Raw genomic sequence first — 18,129 nt, 5'->3', positions numbered from 1 at the left:
CACTTGACATTGGGCTCTTACATGGGTGACATTGAAACCGAGCACTGAAGGCCCCTCCCCCCAAATAATGAGGTGCTGAGGAAAAAAGCATGACTCTGATACTGTTGGTGGAATGGCGGAAGGAATGAAATACTGGGGGAGGTGGGGAGGGGTGATCTCTAACAACAATATTGACAGATTCTTCGGCAATCAAATAATGCAGAGTAAATAGGCAAACACACGAGCCGATCCATCCACATCTTCAATCCCCAATCCCCATCTTCAATCGCCGATCAATGACCATTGTCAGGGCCCCATCGAACCATCGAACATCCGGCCCGACGCCGTCGAACATGCCTGAAGATGCCGAAAGGTGTTAATGCGGTTCGATTGCCCATCGAACTTCTTGCACGGGCCTCGCTAATTTTTTGTATAAATAGTTATAACGATTTCAACAGCCCCAAGCAAACCCATCCGCAGCTCCAAGAGATTGAGCAGGTCAGAACCAGATTGCAGAGCCACTGAAGCAGGTCACTGAAATTACAAGAAACATGGTGAGTCTGGAGAGGATTACCAAATATCAAGACACCTAAACACTCCCTTTTCAGCAAGGATACCACGTATTTTGTCTCCTCCTGGCCACTGCCAGTCTGGCCAGCTGCCGCTCGGTGGTGCGACGCGATGTCAGCCACCTGCCCCTGGAGTACCTGCCGCCTGTGGTGCTGCCACCTGTGCCCAGTCGCGACTATCTGCCACCTGTGGAGCAGCAGGCCGCCACCTTGAACCACGTCCTGCAGCCGCCCCGCGACTATCTGCCCCCCAAGCTGAACAATGAATATCTGCCACCTGTGGCTGCCGAGGAGCTGGTGGAGGAGGCCACCACTGAAGCCGAAGCCGTCGAGGAAACCACTACTCTGGAGCCCACCACCGAGGCGGTTGTCATTGCCACCACTGAACCAGAGCCGGAATCGGAGACGGAGATCGTGACTGAGCAGCCAGAGGAAGTGAAGAGCCTGGAGTTGGTGGAGGAAGAGGTGCCCCAGAAGGAGGAGGAGGTCGAGTCCGCCATTCTCCTGGACGATGGCTATCACTACCGTACTCCGGCTGAGGTGCCCAATCTGCTGCCCGTAAAGGAGTACCTGCCGCCCCTGGACAACAACGCTGTGGTGGAGGAGGTTCCCAACCATGAGGAGGACTCTTCCGCCCTGCTGGAGGATGGCTACCACTATCGCTCCGTGAAGCGACTCCGTTTCTAGTCCTCGTCCAGGCGAGTCACTTCAGTTTATTTTACTACGAATTTCTGTTTCTGTTCTGAGCGACAATTGTTGTTTAATTTTACAAAATACATAGACAAATACTTTGCCGACATTGATGGTTGAACACGCTATGGGAATTCCTTAGGAGTTGTAGGGTAACGAGTTTTAGATACCTCGTATTTCAAAGAAGGTACTAAGATAAAGAAACTATTTAATTCTTAAGAAGTTAAGGAGGTGCGACCTCCTTTATAGAACTCTCCTTTTATGGAATGATTAATTTTTCAATACAATTTAATTCCTTAAAGTTTATAGGGTTAAGTTCTTTAGATTCCATTCTTAAGAAAACTAATACAACCCTTAAAGCCCGAAATACCCAGTAACAAGTCGATTGCCGCCGTTAACATTTCATTTATATTGATGACAGGAAATTAGAAAAATGTTTTCACAAAGCGCACGAAACGGCGCTGAGAACTCTTCACTTGGAGATATTGTTGTAGTCCTGCGATGTCCTTGCTGCGTGGAATCCGCACTCAGCCCAGCCGTCTCACCCCCTACCACCGCCTCCTAACTTCCGGCCACCCCCTCAATTGATTTGTTGCCGCTTGTGGCAGGGTTTTTATTGTTTTCTTTACGTGTTGGCGCACGACATACATTTTCATTAACCAATCTGCAGAAAGTTTTCCTGTAGCCCGGGTCCCATTCCTTAACCCCCCCGCTAGCCCACTGACAAGTTCAACCCAGTTCAATAATTCAACAATTTTCCAATTGGCCGTATAAATATTTGAAAAGTTTTAAATGTTATTTCTCCCATTGGTGGCGGCGGGCGGTGTTTGTTTTGAGCCTAAATATAAATGGGATTTTTATGTTTCCTGCGGCCTGCTCATCTCCTTGTTGTTGAATTACTTATGAATAATTCAGAGACAGAACGCTTGCCTACTTTGCGGCGCAATCGGTAAAAAACGGCTGCCACAAATCGAGTGAAGCAACAAGTGGCTGCCGGAAATTCACTTGGGAAAGCGCATCCTCTTCTCTCAATCCTCCTGCCAGGCCACAATATTTGAAATGAAAATAAAACACCAGTCCAAGAAGCTTTAAGTGCATTGCACTTTCCAAATATCTACCTTCTTTTTTTTTGGTATTTGCTTTTCGGGTGGTCGTAAACCTCAACAAATCTGGGCCAAAACAAACACCTGTAAACAGCGTCTGATTGAAAGCGAGCGAGCGCGCTTCGTCCAAAATGGAAAAGCGTGAAAAGCGGAAAAGCTTGCGGAAAGCGAACGAAAAGCCTTCCAAAGTTCCCCTCCATTTCAATATTGAACGAAGATCCGACGAGGAAAATCGTATAAAAGCCGACTGTTCGGGAAAACACAAACAAGTTGCGGGTGGACGTTCGCCGAGTGCGAACCTAACGGATATCGGAAAGGACTTAGCCGGGCTAAGGGCAGTGCGAGCGAGTGAGATACAGATACTCGGAAGAGCAACAGTGAGAAGCGTTCGAAGGGCCTCAGATACAAGATAATGCCCCATAGAGGAGTCGGGCTCCTGGTTACCAACCGATATGTGAAAATACCAAAATCCCAGCCAAAGTGAAGCCAAAGTGAAAGTGTGTTAAGGTGAGGGTCCGATAACGAAAAAAAAAATAGTGATAATGGATAAATAGAACCTTGATTGATATTAAGGGAGCCTGATAAAAAACAGTGTTTAGTTGAACTAAAAATGTTACCTTTAGAGTTTAAAGATTTTCTCCACTTTTCTAATAGTAGTGATCGGAATTAAAGTTTAAAATTGGGTAATATTAAATTTCAAAATCTAATTTATTTCCTGCTCTACCACAAAGACGCAAAAACCCATAAATTCTAAGAATGAATAAGTGCTCCGCTTTATCAAATAAACTGATTCACGTTTAAGGAATTTGCAAATATTCTCACGAAGAAATGAAAACAAATATTATGCAATATTAATGTGAATTTATAAACATTTAACTTTTTTCCTCCATCACGCATTTGAGATAAACAAAAAATTCCCTTCGACCGCAAATCATTGGCGAATATAAATCAAAAATTACCATAACCCCCTGAAGACCCACTGCGACTGAAGATTAGCCCAGCGAGGGAGTCTTCGAGGAATAAATCAAAATTAAATGTGAATTAAAGACGCATTAAAATTGCAAAGTAAATTGAATAAACGGAAATACCCGGCTCGAAAGTAAAAATAACAATTTACACACTTAATTTAACCGGAATTCCATCGGCAAATGGGCCTCTGCTTCCCGCGCTCTGTGGCTTTCAGTCCGAGGGGAATTAAAATGCAATTAATATGACAACATTTCTGTTGTGTAACAAATTAAAGCTGTCTTCGTGTTTGCTTTTCTCTCTGCCAGGCATTTTGCAATTGTCATTCCAGTAATTCTCAACAATCCAATTCAATGACAGGCTAAAACAATTCGCAGGCTTAGTGGCTCCCATCTATGGACATATGTAGAACAAAATGCATTTTCACTTTCCCTTCCAAAGGACCCACTCACCCACCCATCCACCCAGATTGTTGTTGTTTGGTATTTGTTGCTGCTGTTGATTCTCCTCTGGCTTTGGCGGCCTCAGCCCAGAAAGTTTATTAATAAAACGTTTTGCCTAACAAAGCACAAAAATGATAAAATAAACGCGACGCCAACAGGGTGGGGTTGGAGGTGGCATAGGGGTTGAGTGGTGCTGGGAATCGGGAAGTTGTGGGTGGGTGGGGGAATGTCATTGTTCACGGTCTGCATAGATTGGAGAGGCATGATGGGCTTAGTCCGGGGGTAATTCCCTTTTTGTAAGGTGGTTTTGAAATTAAATACCTGGCCCTGGTTGTGATTTAAAGGTAATTTTATAAGTTACCCTTTTTTTGTACTGAAAACTGATAGGTATTAGGTCTTTACATATAAATTAAACAAGTCAAATGCATTCTCTTTATATTTTATTAAAGTGAGGGACTCAAGAGGAGTCAAGAATTCTTTTAAAATAACTTTCAAAAATGTTAAATTATTTATCTTATACTTTTTAAAATAAAAACCCTTCGAAAAAGTTATTCCTTTAGTTTTTTTTAATATTTGCTACATTTTAGTACTTTGATTTATCCAATCAACACTCTCAACTTGCCACAAACTCTGCCACAAGCCACGGCCGACTGCGTACACCCAGTGCCGATCAAGCAATCTCTATGTGTCAGCGTGCATCTTGGTGTGTGCGGTCGTATGTTTGGCACGCTTTTTGTGTTTATTAATAACAAAGTAATCAGAAATTGTAATCTGCTCGCAAAGCGTATTACAGCAGTAATAACAATGGCAACATTGAACCAAACTCTCCACCCATCTACCCATCCAGCCACCTCATTCCCTCCCCATCCTTTTCATTCATTTGGCGATTTCAATGCGGGTTTATCTTTGCCGCTTGGCTGTCTTCACGGCCTGGGCTGGGCTGGGCTGGGCTGCATCCTTGAATCCATGAATCCTCCTCGGATCCTTGATTCATTGTTGTTGGTGGCGCAGCCGAGCACGCTTCCGGCTGAAGTGGCAGGCGGCTGTATGTCCTGTTTTTGTTATTGTTATTCCCCAGCAGTGTATATATTTTCATATACTTATTTTCAATAGATTGCCGTATATTTGTGTTTTTATTATTTTCTAATTTGACGCTTCATTTGTCCGAGGATTATTTTTGTTATTGACCGATACCCTAACTTTTAGGATAGTTACGAAATATTAGTTTATTTATCAAATTATTACTGAGTCTATATTAATTTTAGAGAGAATTACATCTAAAAATAATCTCTACAAAATTATGAATTCATTTTATCTATAGCAGTTTCAATTTTCCAAAATTTAAGGACTCTACTAACTGCATAAAAAAGAGTATATTTTCATTTCAACTGAAATCCCCACGCTTTTTGTTCTTCCTGTTTTTCTAATTTGACTTTCACTGGGCGCTGATTTTTCTTTGATTTTCGCTGACTGATTGGGATTTGGCTGATGGAAAGCCAAAGGACATGACAGGGGCGGGAGAGGTCGGGAGATAGGAGGGGGAAGCAGGACGATGAAGCCTATCTGGGGCCTGTCCTATTGATGACTCGATGGCGTGTCTTTATGGCTCTCAATCATTTTGTTTGGCTCGGATTTGTTATTTGTGCACTTGCCTCTTTATGTAATTTCACCTATGGCGGCTTGTTGTTTTATTTCAGCATTTCAGCATTCCGGCATTAGACGAGCCAACAATTTCAGTTCAGCCAATTTTCCCATTTCGTATGCAAATTGCCAGCCATTTGGTGTCAGTCTCAACACGCTTTTCATTGTCCTGCTCCGGCTCCGGCTCCTGTTCTGCCCCTGCCACTGCCTATCCCGCATGGTTGCCTTCATTTTGGCCAGTGGGTCAAAGTAATAAAGCAAACAAATTAATTTGATTTGTTTTGCTTTGTTTTCACAAAATTGTAATTGCACATAGGATTAATTTTCTTTTTTTTCATCAAGTATACGCAGTGTGGGTTTCAGTTTTTTGAAATTGTAATTCTTGGAAATGGCAGCAAGCATTCTTAGACTTAAAAGCAATATATTTCCTTGCACTTCCGCTTAAATAAACTTCTATATAACCCTCTTTAGAGAACCAGAATCCCTTTCCCTTTTCGGCTGTGGCCTGAATTCTTTTTGGCTTGTTTTCGTGTTTTGGCAACACGCTTTAAAGACCCTTTCGGCCACGACATAACATAAAAAACGTACTGTCAACCATAAAAATCTCGCACAAGCAATACAATATCGGCAACAAAAAACACAACCCACTGACTACAACAAATCGGTTTAATTTGAATTTCTTTTTCGTCCTTCCGCGGCTCCGGTCCCCAGGAGTGTTTGTGAGAGAAAGTTTTTACACGCATTTTTTTTCGCCAAGAACCTTTTTCAACACCCACAGTAAACAAAAACAATCAAAGACCCAGGGAGAGCGGGCAGTCGAGGTTATAAAAATAAATTCACAATAATTATTTCAAATATTTTTCCTTTAAACGGGCATTTCATTTGGCATTCAGCCGCTCGAATAAAAATGAACAAAAATGGCGCACGTTTTAAAGTTCAAAAGTTCACAGGAAAACAAAGCAATGTGAAGACAAACAAAGTACCAAAAAGCTGAAACTCTTCAGATGTTGTTCTTTAATGCATACGAAAATCACAAATAAATTATCATCAGCCTAATCAACATCAACATTATTATCAGCACAGTCGGCAGGTCGACAGGACGGCAGGACGAAGTATCCGTGGAAAACTTTTTCCAGCCCATAAGGTAGGTATGCAAAATTGCAGGAAATAAATTCCAATTTGTTCCTTTTCGTATGCTCCCCTCGTATAATCATAAAGTAGTCGTGGGAGGCGGTAGGATTTATCTGTCTCCCCGATTTCTTGATTTTTGTGTGCTCTTAGTTCATTCATAAGCTGCCTGCCACTCACTTTCGCTGCTGCCACTGTCTCTCTAAGCACTTAATTATTTAATTATGTTAAACGTCACACACACACACTGGCGCCCATGCCCCATTGTCCAGAGTGGTGGTATGGGCGACCACTGTCATACAAAACCACTGAACCAACTCGGCTTGGCTCCTGTTTACGTTAATTTTAGTACATTATCCCCCGACCACGCCCCATTGTACTTTTGGCTCCCGACTCAGCTGCCGTTCAGCCCCTGCTCAGGCATCTCAGTGCAATGTCTGCTTTGGTTTATTTACATTTCCGTTCTACGTTCTACGGGGCGTATGCGTAATATGAATATTTTTGTAAATTATTAAGTATACGTAATGAGATAGTAAATTTGCCAGCCCGCCGCAGCCAGGTCGTGTGGTTTAGTGTCTGAGATGAAAATTGCATATGCTTTACAGGTGGGCATGGGCGTACATATGTGAGCCAGCAATTAGTTAAACACAAAACTTTATGTGCCGTAATCTCGGGCCAAGCCAAGCTGCTTCCTGGAAACTAGATTTCCCTTCCTGTTCACCTCCGGTATGACTTTTTATCTCGTAGGCTCGTCTTGGTCTTAGTGGGGGATTTGTGCGGCTCATCTGACTTAAAGTATGTACGCTGGAAGCTAGGTATTCCGACTTGTGCTTAAACTTTGAGGAACTAACTGGTGTGGCTAAGATGGCCTCAAAACTTTGCCTCAGCTATCTTGCCTTTGAAACAGAAAGAGCCAACTTTATGGATTACAAAGAATTTATAATTGAACCGAGTGCGACATTGAGAACGTTTAGCGAAAACTGAGGTCCCATTGCAAATTAAGATTCGATTTAGAATCGAGTCTCTAAAAAGTTTGGCAAAAGTTTCAGGCACTTTAAGCAGGACTAGCTTTGCTTTAATACTTTATTCTCAGTAATGTTGGGCTATCTTTAGCACTGAACTGCTGTCACCTGTCTGGCACTTAATTCCATATCGATATGTTCCATCTAATCTATACCTAATTTGTGTGAACATGTTACTAATTAGCCTATATGTCATTAGCCGAATGCTTTGAGCCATTTACTCAACTGTAATTTATTGGATTACCATTTCCAAGTGGGGTTCTACCCTATACCTGAAGAATGTGTCGGAAAACTACACTTCACAAATAAAATCGGCGTTATTATGGTAGTAATTTAATCATAACAAGGGTATTCATTATTCTACTGATATATCCGGAATGGTATCCAGAAAGCTTTTGGCTCGACCCGCCTTTAATTAGTAATTGAATATGCAGCTGGCATTGGCAATACATTCGGACTCTAGCCTTTAAAAGCCGAATCCAATCAGCTGTTGAGCGTGTTATTTTATTCATGGAATTATTTTTCTTGCTCTCCATCACTGACCTACGACCCCATCCTTTCAGTCTCCCTCGGTTCAGGCTGATTAGTACAATCGGCTTTTGTTTTGCAGTCCACGCACGCATTCTATGAAAACATCCTCGGCCAGTCCCCCAGAAATCCAAGAAATCCAAGCCCCAGAGCTCTTAGTTCCAATATGTTTTTGTTCGTTTTCGTTGCTGCTTTCATTTTTCTAATCCGAGAGAGTAGACAATTTCGGTTCGTCTTTAATTCCCCGGTCGTCCCTTTGACAGATCAGATGGAATCGGTTCGAGTCCTTGAACTTGCCACATTTTGTTGCAGAAATACAAAATTCAAGTTCATCTCAATGGCCTGACGTTGGTGCCTCCGTTTACGGTCCACTGAAGGCATTTTTTTTATTTGGTCTGGCATAGACTGGCCCCTTCCGGGTACAAATTGGCCACCTGAGTCTATAAAAATTGTTTCGCTGCGCTCTTTCCGGTTGCCAAATTAAACAAAAGCCCCCGAAACCCCCAAACCGAAAAGAATATATGAACACCATTTCGCGAACAATGAACTGAACACGATTTTCTGTTTACTCTCCAATTGTCCATGAAAATTCGCCATTCAACACAATCCCGAAATATATATTTGGTTCAAAAACACACACAACTGCATACAGATACCAGAGTTTGTATACTTATGTCTGCCATATAAACAATCATAAACTTCGTGCTTTATGCACCATCCAAACGCATTGAAATGCAAATGGACGGAATTCGAATCGGAAAGATTTTTTCGATTCTCCTTAAAATGCATTTAAAATGTTTGGGGTGCTGGCACACAGTTAAGTAGACCGGAAAAAAAAGAACAATTCGAATGGAACACATTTTTGAATTCATTGAGAGAGTTAAGTATGAGAAAGTGGCACATTTTATAGATTTTTTTTTGCAAAGAACACTTTTTAAACTGCATATCAATTATAAATATCAGGCAGGTTCCGGTTTTCAATTTCACAAAGAGTATTTCGATAATACAGTAGGATCCAATCCAGGATTTTGTTGTCGAAACCCTCCTAGAGTTGATGAACGTGTCAATATAATATAATATTAAACAAGATTTATAAGCATAAGCATGAAAGTTCATTATTTGTGTCCTATTTGTCAACTTTGAAAGGACCTTTGCATCTCGTAGTCCTGAATAGTTGAATATTATTGTGGCAACTGTGTTTATGTGCCTTCTGAGTAATCAATGCCTGAAGAGCTGCCTTCAACGATGACGTTGGCCAGGACATTGAAGGCGAAGGCTCCTTCGTCCTGGCTGGGACTGGCTGACTGCCAAATCGGCACTTGACATTGCCCAGTGACTCGGAGGCTCTCGGAGCATTCCATGGGCTAGCCGGCTGGGAAAGAAGGGGCTTAGAAATCGAGGGCACTGGCGGCTGCATAACTTTAATGAAATTGCAAGGAGGAGCCTGGGGTAACCGCAAACTAAATATGCAAAAGGGCATGGCACGGCAGTACTTCCAACTAAAGGCTTAGAGCAGAGGGGCAAAGTCACTGGGTGACCTGGCCAGGGCAGGCCAGGAATTGGCCTGCCAGCCAGGACCTGGAGGCTTTGGGCCACATGAGCACATGGCTGGGAGCACAACGCATAAAGGATAACGGATAATGGACTTAAAATAAACAAAGCCGACGGCAAACGGAAGAGAAGAGAGCAAAACAGAGAAAAACAGGGGAAAAACCCGGAGAATGGCAGGACGGATGGAAAATGGGCGGAAGGGCCGTGTTTTGTTTGGTTTTTGTTTTGTTACCTATGTACCCAGTAATCGTATAGCTAGGGGAGTGGTTACAGAACTTGTGGTTTCCAAAAGTCGCACTATCCTTCTTCAGTTTATACCATTATTTACAAGAGGAATAATCCTATTATTAACTTATAAACTATAGACTTTGGACTTGTTTATATTCCAAGCCTGCCTCCTGAGTATCTGAGAGTTGATTCCCTCCATTTATTGACCTTATTCCTTACTCCTCAATGCACATCATCAACAATGAAAGGACTAAGGCTATAAACTGAGACAAAAAGCTCGGGAAGTGAATGGGAGATAGCATCTAGGTAGGCAGGAAGAAAGGTAGGATGTCGCATTCATCCGCTTGGCTTGGCTAACTTGGATCATGTCGCAAATTAGTAAGTCATTTTGTCATCTTGTTTACCCATTTAGCTGCCTTAAAATAATTTTCTGCTTAGCTGGCGGTGATGGCGCTGGAAATGACCTTTCATCCTTCCTCCGAAGGCTGTTTGTTTGAGTCTTGTTACGATGCTCTTGACCGGTTTTTATTGCCTCAATATTTCTGGCATATTCTGGCCACAATTCACTCAACAAATATGTATGTGGTGGGTTCCCTCTGTCTGGTATTTGGCTTTTGCTACAGTTTTTGCCATCAGTTTTGGGCTTTTCGGGTTTTGTTTTAACAAATTTATAAGCTAAACAAATTTATGCTCGTTGCTCTTGCTCCTTGAAAGCTGTGCTAATTATGGATGTTATTTCTGCCCTTCTAGAAATATATTCATGTTTTTGGTTTATGAGGAGAGTACCCTTTTCCAAAGGCATTGATTGGGTTTTCTTTACTAGGATTTTCTGGTTAACCAAACTTGACTATTAGGTTCTGCCTGGAAAATAAACAATGAATATTTGTATACAGAGTATAGGGTTTAAAATTCAAGAGTCTAGACTATAGACCATGTGTTATTCTTTTTAAATTATTTATTTTTTAAACTAAGAGTATCTATCGGTCGATCCACTTGTATTATTTTTAGAAAAGTTGAATAACTTTTCGAGTGTTTATCTTTGTATTTCTGGTTCACCCTTTGAATAGTCAAAAACTTTCATTTTCGTCCGAATATTCGATTTGACACACGAACTCTACCTGACACACACACACCTTATCACACACCCACCCAAAAGGCCTAATGAATTCGTTGGCAATGCAAATTTCCTTCCAAAAAACACCTTAACGCGCCAAATGAAATGCAAACAGAGCACAAACACTGCGAGATGACGATGCGTAAACAAAAAACAGTCCGGGCCGAAAAAGCAAAACAACAAACAGCAGGCAGCACATGGCAGCATAAACATTTGGCGGTGTCTAAAAATATGTGATGCACTTGGAGAAATAATAGTTTAAAAGTGTACAATATTTTGCGAAAATAGAATAGTTAGAGCAAGTCATTTAGAGACCATAAGTTCTATTTATATATGCATTACTATATGCTATTACTATGTTCTATTACTATATGCAGTTAAAGAGGGGCTTATATTGTGAGATATATATCACAAATATCGGATATAGTTGGCCGATTTTTATGAGGATATATACAATATATTTCTTACCAGAATAGACTGCCAAACAGTATTATATTCTAAAATAATAGCCATCTAAACCCCTGATTATCAGATACTAAAAGTGATGAAGTAGTACCAGGTATCATATAGTCTGTTTTCTCAGTGTCCTTTGGTTAAGTGTGGGTGAGAGTGTGTGGTTACACGTGCAGGAGTGCTGGTCTCAGTAACTATATTTAGAGGAAACTTACCTAGAGGCTGGAATGTTTGCTGCGAATGGTGGGTGAGTGGGTGAGTGGGCAGGGGCGGCGTAGAGCAAAGTGAAAGGGGGTAATGGCAAATGCCAGCAGCTGTGCTCTTGCCCGGTTAATGAATGAATATGCATGAGGCCAAAAAAGGTGGTAGGGGACGAGGGGATAAAGCTCCAAAATACGGAAAACTGTTTCACTTTTCATCTTGTTGTTGGCCAAAAACCTGAGGCTATTAAAAATATTGCATAATTTATAATGTTTACAAGTTTTTCAATAAAAAGCTAAAGAACTCAAATATATGAAAAATAAATTTGCAATCTGGGTAATCAATATGGAAAACTACTGGGTACTCGCCGAGTCAGTAACTATAACTAAGGTCCCCTCTAATTTTTCCCCATTTACATATGTCGGGTTTTTATGGGGAGTGCTGTGGGAGGAGAGTGTTGCCCTCATTAATTTGCTTCGCTTATCAAATTGGTTTTGTTTTTATTAATTTTTGTTTGGCTCGGAGCTGACACAAAAGTTTATCCTGATATTGTTGCCTTCACTTTCCGGTCGTGTAGTGTTGTTATTTTTTTTTTTGTTTTTGGCACAATATTTGCCAGACCATTAGCGCCATTAACATAATGAATTGCCATTGAACTGCGGCATTGATAGAATCGAATGGAACGGAATCGAGCCGGAGCGATACACCATTATTTCCCACACGTTGAGACTGTTTGCTTGCCATTTACCTGCCCAGGTGAGCAAATATGTGTGGCGTCTATAGGGGGCATACAGGGAAGTGATGACATTGATTTAGAGGGTTCTCGCTTCTCAGAGGTATTATGGAATTTATAAATCGCTTTTTATATTACAAAGTCATAAGATAAGCGGAATAGGCATAAGGGCTTGCATTTAAGAATGGTTTAAAGAATGGATAATAAATTGTTCTATTTTAGATCATAGTTGGTAGGGATAATTTCAAAGAGAGTTCCTTACTATTAGCTACATTTTAAAGGCCTAAGATATTAAAAATACTTATAATAAATGACGCTTATTATTCGCAAATGATTTCCAATCCCACGATGATTCCTAATGCTTTGCAACTGCTCGGAATGATAAACACTTCTTCCGCCTGCGACTGCCTGCTGTGATTAATCATTTGATTTATCATCCAAATATTCGAATTTTTGATTGATTACGCCCTCAGCTGTTGCCCTAAAACAGTTCAAGCCAATTAAATCCGTTAGTCGGCTGTTATCTGGCTAAGACCTCTTCTGAGCCTTAGAGAAGGCGAATGGAAACCGGCTAAGACCTTTAGGCCCTGAATGGATGATTCCTGAAGTGTCGTCTGACAGACGATGGAGACATTTATGGGCCTTTGTTGAGTGGAAAGTGAGTTTTCAATTGCCACAGCAACGTCTAGGGGGCTTTCCTCCCCCGACCGGCATTTTCTCTTGCCTATTTAGCATACGAGGCAGCAAAGTTGGGCTTTATTTTCCGAGGCGGAAGCAAACTTTGGCGACTTTTCGCAGTCAGGGGCTGTCGCCTCCCGGAAAGTTTGTTAATTGGAGCCAGATCTGTGATCTCTTCACCGCATACATCAAGTGGAAAATATAAAATTGTTTCTCCATTTTCCATTTTATTGATTGCTCAATCAGATTCATTCATGATACGATTTCACAATGAACCTTGTCGGACTATTTAAGGCTAATGAGGTGTTAAACTGCAGAGCACTCTGACCTTGACTCTGACGTCAGTTGGCTCTAAAAAACACAATCCTCCCCACTACGAAAATTAAGAAATATGACTTATAGTTAATAAGTTCCATACAAGCACTCTCATATACATTTTCGCGGCTGTCAGATGAGTTTACCTCAACGGGTGGCAAGATGGTTCAACTAAATGGAAAGCCAAGAACTCTTAATGGCAAATTGTGTGAACTGATTCGTAAGAATTTTCCGATGAATTTTCCGATGTTAAGCTGTTTTGTTGTTGGGTTACTCGATAGGCTCCTACTTGACAGGGAGCTGTCATTTTTTGTTTTTAATATCCATGTTCCCATTCAATTTTCCAAATATTTTTTTTACACTTTAGCTTTTTACTTTTTTTCTATTTTTTTGTTTTTGGAAAATTTTTATTTTTGTTGTTTTGGCAGCGGCAAAAACAATTTGTTTATATAACGAAGCGCGTTGTGCTTTTGACATATTTATGCCGGTGGCCAGGCACTTGTGTTTGGCCTCTTTCCCCCTTTATCCGACGCCCCTCCCCTGCCACGCCTACCGCCCTCCGCCCCTAGAGTGGTGTTTGGGGAAAAGTTTTCTTTTTTTTCTTTCCCGCCACCTCTGGCTAAAAAACAAAAGCCGACAAAAGGCACAAGACGACGGCGGTGATGAAGACAAGACGTTGAACACCAAAAGAAATGGCAACCGACGAAGGAACGACCTCTTCATTGGCTTTAAGACCTTTCAGAATGGAAGTTTTTCCATCAAACTGCTTACTTTCTCTTAACTTCCGCTTTTCCCGCATTGTTTCTTTCCCAGTTCTCGTATTTTGCTTTTGTCTGTGGCACACTTTTTTTCGGAAAGCTAATCAAAATGGGGCACTTTGAATGGGGCATGCAATTGAATGGAAATTGTACAGCTTTAAATAGATCAACGATTTGCAAAAAATATATTCAAAGATTTTAAATTTAAATCATAGTAATATTAAATATCTATTTCAAGTCTTTTAAAAAGAGCCTTCGCCATAAATAGTGTTCTTTTAAAAGCATATCTTTGCATTCCTCCCGCCATAAACACAAGATACTCTCCTCTTTTATTCGCCAAGCTCATCTACAATAATTTCCGATAATCTCTGAAACTTTATGGCTTTATAAGGGTATTAAAACTCCGTCAGATCTCTGATGAATTTCTTTACATTTTCTTCGCACTCTCTTGGCCTCCTGACACCCTGCCTGACCCCCCGTAACTTTTTGTTCCATTCGAAAATTTAACAAACAATCTGAAGTTGTACTGGGTCTACTATGGTGCCGTCTCTTTCGGCCCCATTATACCCGTCTCTGTCTCGGCCTCTGCTGCTATAGGACCTTGCGTGTCTGGGGCGCATTTCGTGAGACTTAAGTGGGCCGGCGCCCAAAAAACAAAAAAATAAATTCACAAAAACAAAGCAGAAAAAAAATATATAGGATATGGGAAGGGTCTGGAGGGGGATCCGAAAAGTAGATACGATATATTTATTGGCAGCGTCAGTTTGGCAAAGCTTCTGCGGGGGCGGCAGTTTGTGTTTGAGTTTGCTTTGTTTTGGGGCTTGCCTTTGCTTTTATTTCTGGGCTCTGTGCGAAATCGAATTTATTGTTTTAATGCCATTTTCTGTCGCTGTCGAGCGCAAAAATTGGCAATTTGTTTAGAAATTAGCGCACTCTCTTCCGTTCCCCGATGCTCCCCCCCAGCAGCCCCTTGTCACCGTATCTGTGTCCTTTGTTCCCCTTTTAGCATGTTAAATGAAAATCAATTTCATCTTCCCCGTTCTCGTTCTCGTTACAGCCAAAAGGTACAACGCCAGGCCCAGCATGAGCGGATCGGGGCCAGGAAGTGGGGTAGGAGGCGGAGGCGCCACCCACATCTTTCGGTCCCTGTCATCGGAGAGCCAGAAGCGGGAGTGGTCCAAGCGGCTGTCCCTCAGGGGAATGCGTCACGGAGGCGGCGCGAGCGGAGGACCTCAGGGCGGAGCTGGGACAGCCGGATCTTCAGGCCCGTCCAGCGGCAAGGAGGTAAGCTAATTGACCCCAACGAGCACTCGCAATCCCACAATCATTTCGCAAAAGCAGAGATTACACTGGGAGAAATAGTTGAAATCAAATATTTTAAAGACACTACTTAGGAAACTGGGGCATAGTACATACGACTTCCTTATGTCTATACTTTAGTCTATTTACATTAGACTTCCTAAATATTATTAGTTTCTACCATTTTTATCAGTGTAAAGCCATTTCTCACACCATAACCATCTATTTTTTTTGTGGCTTATTTCCAGGAAAGCAAACATAGAAAGTTCTTCAGCCGCTCCGCCTCCCTACGGCAGGCCGGGAGTGGAGGCAGCCAACAGGCCTCCATGGAGCTGCATGTGCCCGGCCAGGGGGGTCAGGGTGGGATGTCCTCCGGAGCAGGCTCACCATCGCAGCCGCAAACACAGCCGTCGACGCCCAAGAAGTCCAACTGGGAGGTGATCGAACATTTCAATACGAGTGCCAAGGGAGGCAAGGCCATGGTTAGCAGCAGTTTGATTGCGGTAAGTATAAGGGGGGAATGGGGATGGGAGCGATGGAGTGGGATTGGAATTGGAAGGGGGATGGTACTGGCATCAATTAATTTACCCACCTAATGGACAGAACGTCGACTGCAGGCAATTCCCAACAAGCCCAAAGCCTCCGGCTCCAGGCTCCCGGGTCCACCTGTTGTGGCGGCTGTTGCCTCTCCTGCTGGCTGGGATTTAAATATTTAATTTGATTGTGCCGCAAATAAGCTGGGACGGGCTAAATTTAAATACAATTTCATTGATGGCTGAGTCTGAATCTGAATGTGGATCTGCTAATGGCAAGCGGGCAGGCCGGATGCCATTTTGTGAGCCCTGCAAGAAATTATTTAAAGTCAAACAATCTGGCACAAGCAAACAGCCTGCATGTCCTGGGGGCTTGGTTTAATTAAATTTATTGTTTTATTGAAATCGATCCCAAAACTGGCCAACATGGACCTTAACAAGTTAAGTCTGTAAGCTTGTTTTAGGAACACTGTTTATTTTTAGTTTCAAACTAATACAATTTATCCCTCGTAGCATTTGAGATGAGAACTGGTTGAATTTTAAAGTGGTTACTATGGCTTTTATGCTAAAAAACTGATAGTTTTTTGTACATTTAATCAACTTTTTTAGTTTCTTTTTTTAACATCTCTTTGAAATTGTTTTTATGCAACCGTTCCCCCGTTTAGTGGAAGTAACCGTGTTTTAATGCTCACTAACAAGCCATGTCCTGCAAAACGCACTCTTTCCCTCGCAGTCACACTCACACACACACTATCACTCTTAGTCTCACATTCAGCCACCCACACCCACACACATGCATACATAAGCTGACATGCACAAGGGGCCACTTAGCAACTGCACAGGTGTGTGAGTGTGTGTCTGTGTGTGCGTATTTCTATTTGCGTTCGTTGTCAAGAGTCAATTGACAAAGTTTAGCAAATTGAAAAGGCAAAAAAGAAAGGTAAGAGTGGAGCCTGGAGAGAAGAGAGTGGAGAGTAGACACTAGAGGGGACAAAAATACATATCTGGCATTCAAATGGGCGGCAATTTGCTTAAAAACGCCGCGGGGATCGAAATACAAACGCCATTTTGGAGTGTGTACGTGGGAGAAACGTTTAGTTCCGTTATTTGGCAAGTTTGAAAAAAATCAAAGCATACTTACCAGCGTCAAAGAGATTGGGTAAACGTGGATAAAAGTTATTTTAATAGCAATAGCTGGGGAAATCAAATTAAAATGGATTTCATTAAAATGAGCCTGCCTTTGGCTTTGCATTTTCAGAATTATTCAAATTATTAATGAGGCAATTTAATAAACCTATTTTAATTGAAAACTTTGAGATAACATTTGTTTTACTGATTAGCTTTTATTGTGAACATTTATAGAATTTCGCATTTTATACAAATGAACTAAATCGTAATAAATTCAAATAATTTAATTATTTTGCTTCCAGGCTGGCATCACACGCTGCAATATTGATGAGTCGATTGATTCCACCAACTCCAGCTCCACCTGCCACAGTCCCATGATCTACCAACGTGACGAGGCCCAGCTGTTGCAACAAGGTGAGTGGAGTGAGCCGAGCAGGAGGACTCATTCTCCTTGAATGAATGGGAAAATGTGAGAAAAATCTCTTGGTTGGGTAATGCGAAAACGTTTACCGTTACTCGGGCTACTGAGGGTCAATGAAAATACCAGCACACATGCCATCTTTGAGTAGAATCCTTCGTCCTTACATTCCCTGGGCGCCCCCCTCCGCCATAGCGCTCAAAATGTCACAAGTTGATTGTCATTGTCATATTGAATTTGACGAGGCTATTTCGCAGTCTCGTCTTTCGTCTCACGTTTCCCTATCCTCGTCATTGGCATTTCACTCACATCCCACATCCCAGCTTTTTTTTTTCTGTCCTTTTGCCCCTTCGAGGTTGCCCTGGTTCTGTACTAGTACCATATACTCGTACCACCCCATACATCATCCCATACCACACCATACCACACCATACCATCTCATTCCATTCCATCCCATCCGATTTATTTTAGTTTGTGTTTCCTGGGAAGGAACTGAGCCTTCGCTCGGTTTTGCTTGGCTTCGATAGACATCTGTACATGCTGCGTAGATTTCTATGGAAATTTACATAATCACGTTTGGCATTTGTTTATTGATGCATATAAAAACATATTCCGAAATGCGTGCTGGGAAGGCCCCACCACCGCAGCATT

At 41.9% G+C, this 18,129-nt stretch overlaps 2 protein-coding genes across 4 annotated transcripts in view; both read left to right on the top strand.

Moving 5' to 3' along the window:
* Nucleotides 1–572: 572 nt before the first annotated feature.
* LOC6493393 lies at nt 573–1,345 on the top strand (the record flags this gene model as incomplete). The annotated part of the gene is made up of 1 exon (XM_032454836.1): nt 573–1,345. A coding segment is annotated over one exon (663 nt), but the record flags the coding sequence as incomplete, so codon positions are not given.
* A 1,265-nt stretch (nt 1,346–2,610) lies between these two features.
* The window catches only part of LOC6493395 (adenylate cyclase type 5), a 34,330-nt gene continuing 18,811 nt past the window's right edge, over nt 2,611–18,129 (top strand). Inside the window, exons 1-5 of one of the 3 annotated variants that reach the window (XM_044714555.1) lie at nt 2,611–2,848; nt 6,475–6,535; nt 15,158–15,384; nt 15,648–15,902; nt 17,363–17,474. In XM_044714555.1, the coding sequence (XP_044570490.1) occupies nt 15,184–15,384; nt 15,648–15,902; nt 17,363–17,474 (568 nt within the window). In that variant the 5' untranslated portion in view covers nt 2,611–2,848; nt 6,475–6,535; nt 15,158–15,183. Of the gene's footprint in view, nt 2,849–6,284; nt 6,536–15,157; nt 15,385–15,647; nt 15,903–17,362; nt 17,475–18,129 lie in introns of all 3 variants that reach the window. The other 2 variants (XM_032453775.2, XM_044714556.1) reach the window with 2 other exon arrangements.

The sequence above is a fragment of the Drosophila ananassae genome, chromosome 2R (genome assembly GCF_017639315.1).
Source record: "Drosophila ananassae strain 14024-0371.13 chromosome 2R, ASM1763931v2, whole genome shotgun sequence".
In the NCBI taxonomy this organism is placed as follows: domain Eukaryota; kingdom Metazoa; phylum Arthropoda; class Insecta; order Diptera; family Drosophilidae; genus Drosophila; species Drosophila ananassae.
Note: the sequence above shows the minus strand (reverse complement) of the source record. Positions and strands in the feature narration are given on the sequence as shown.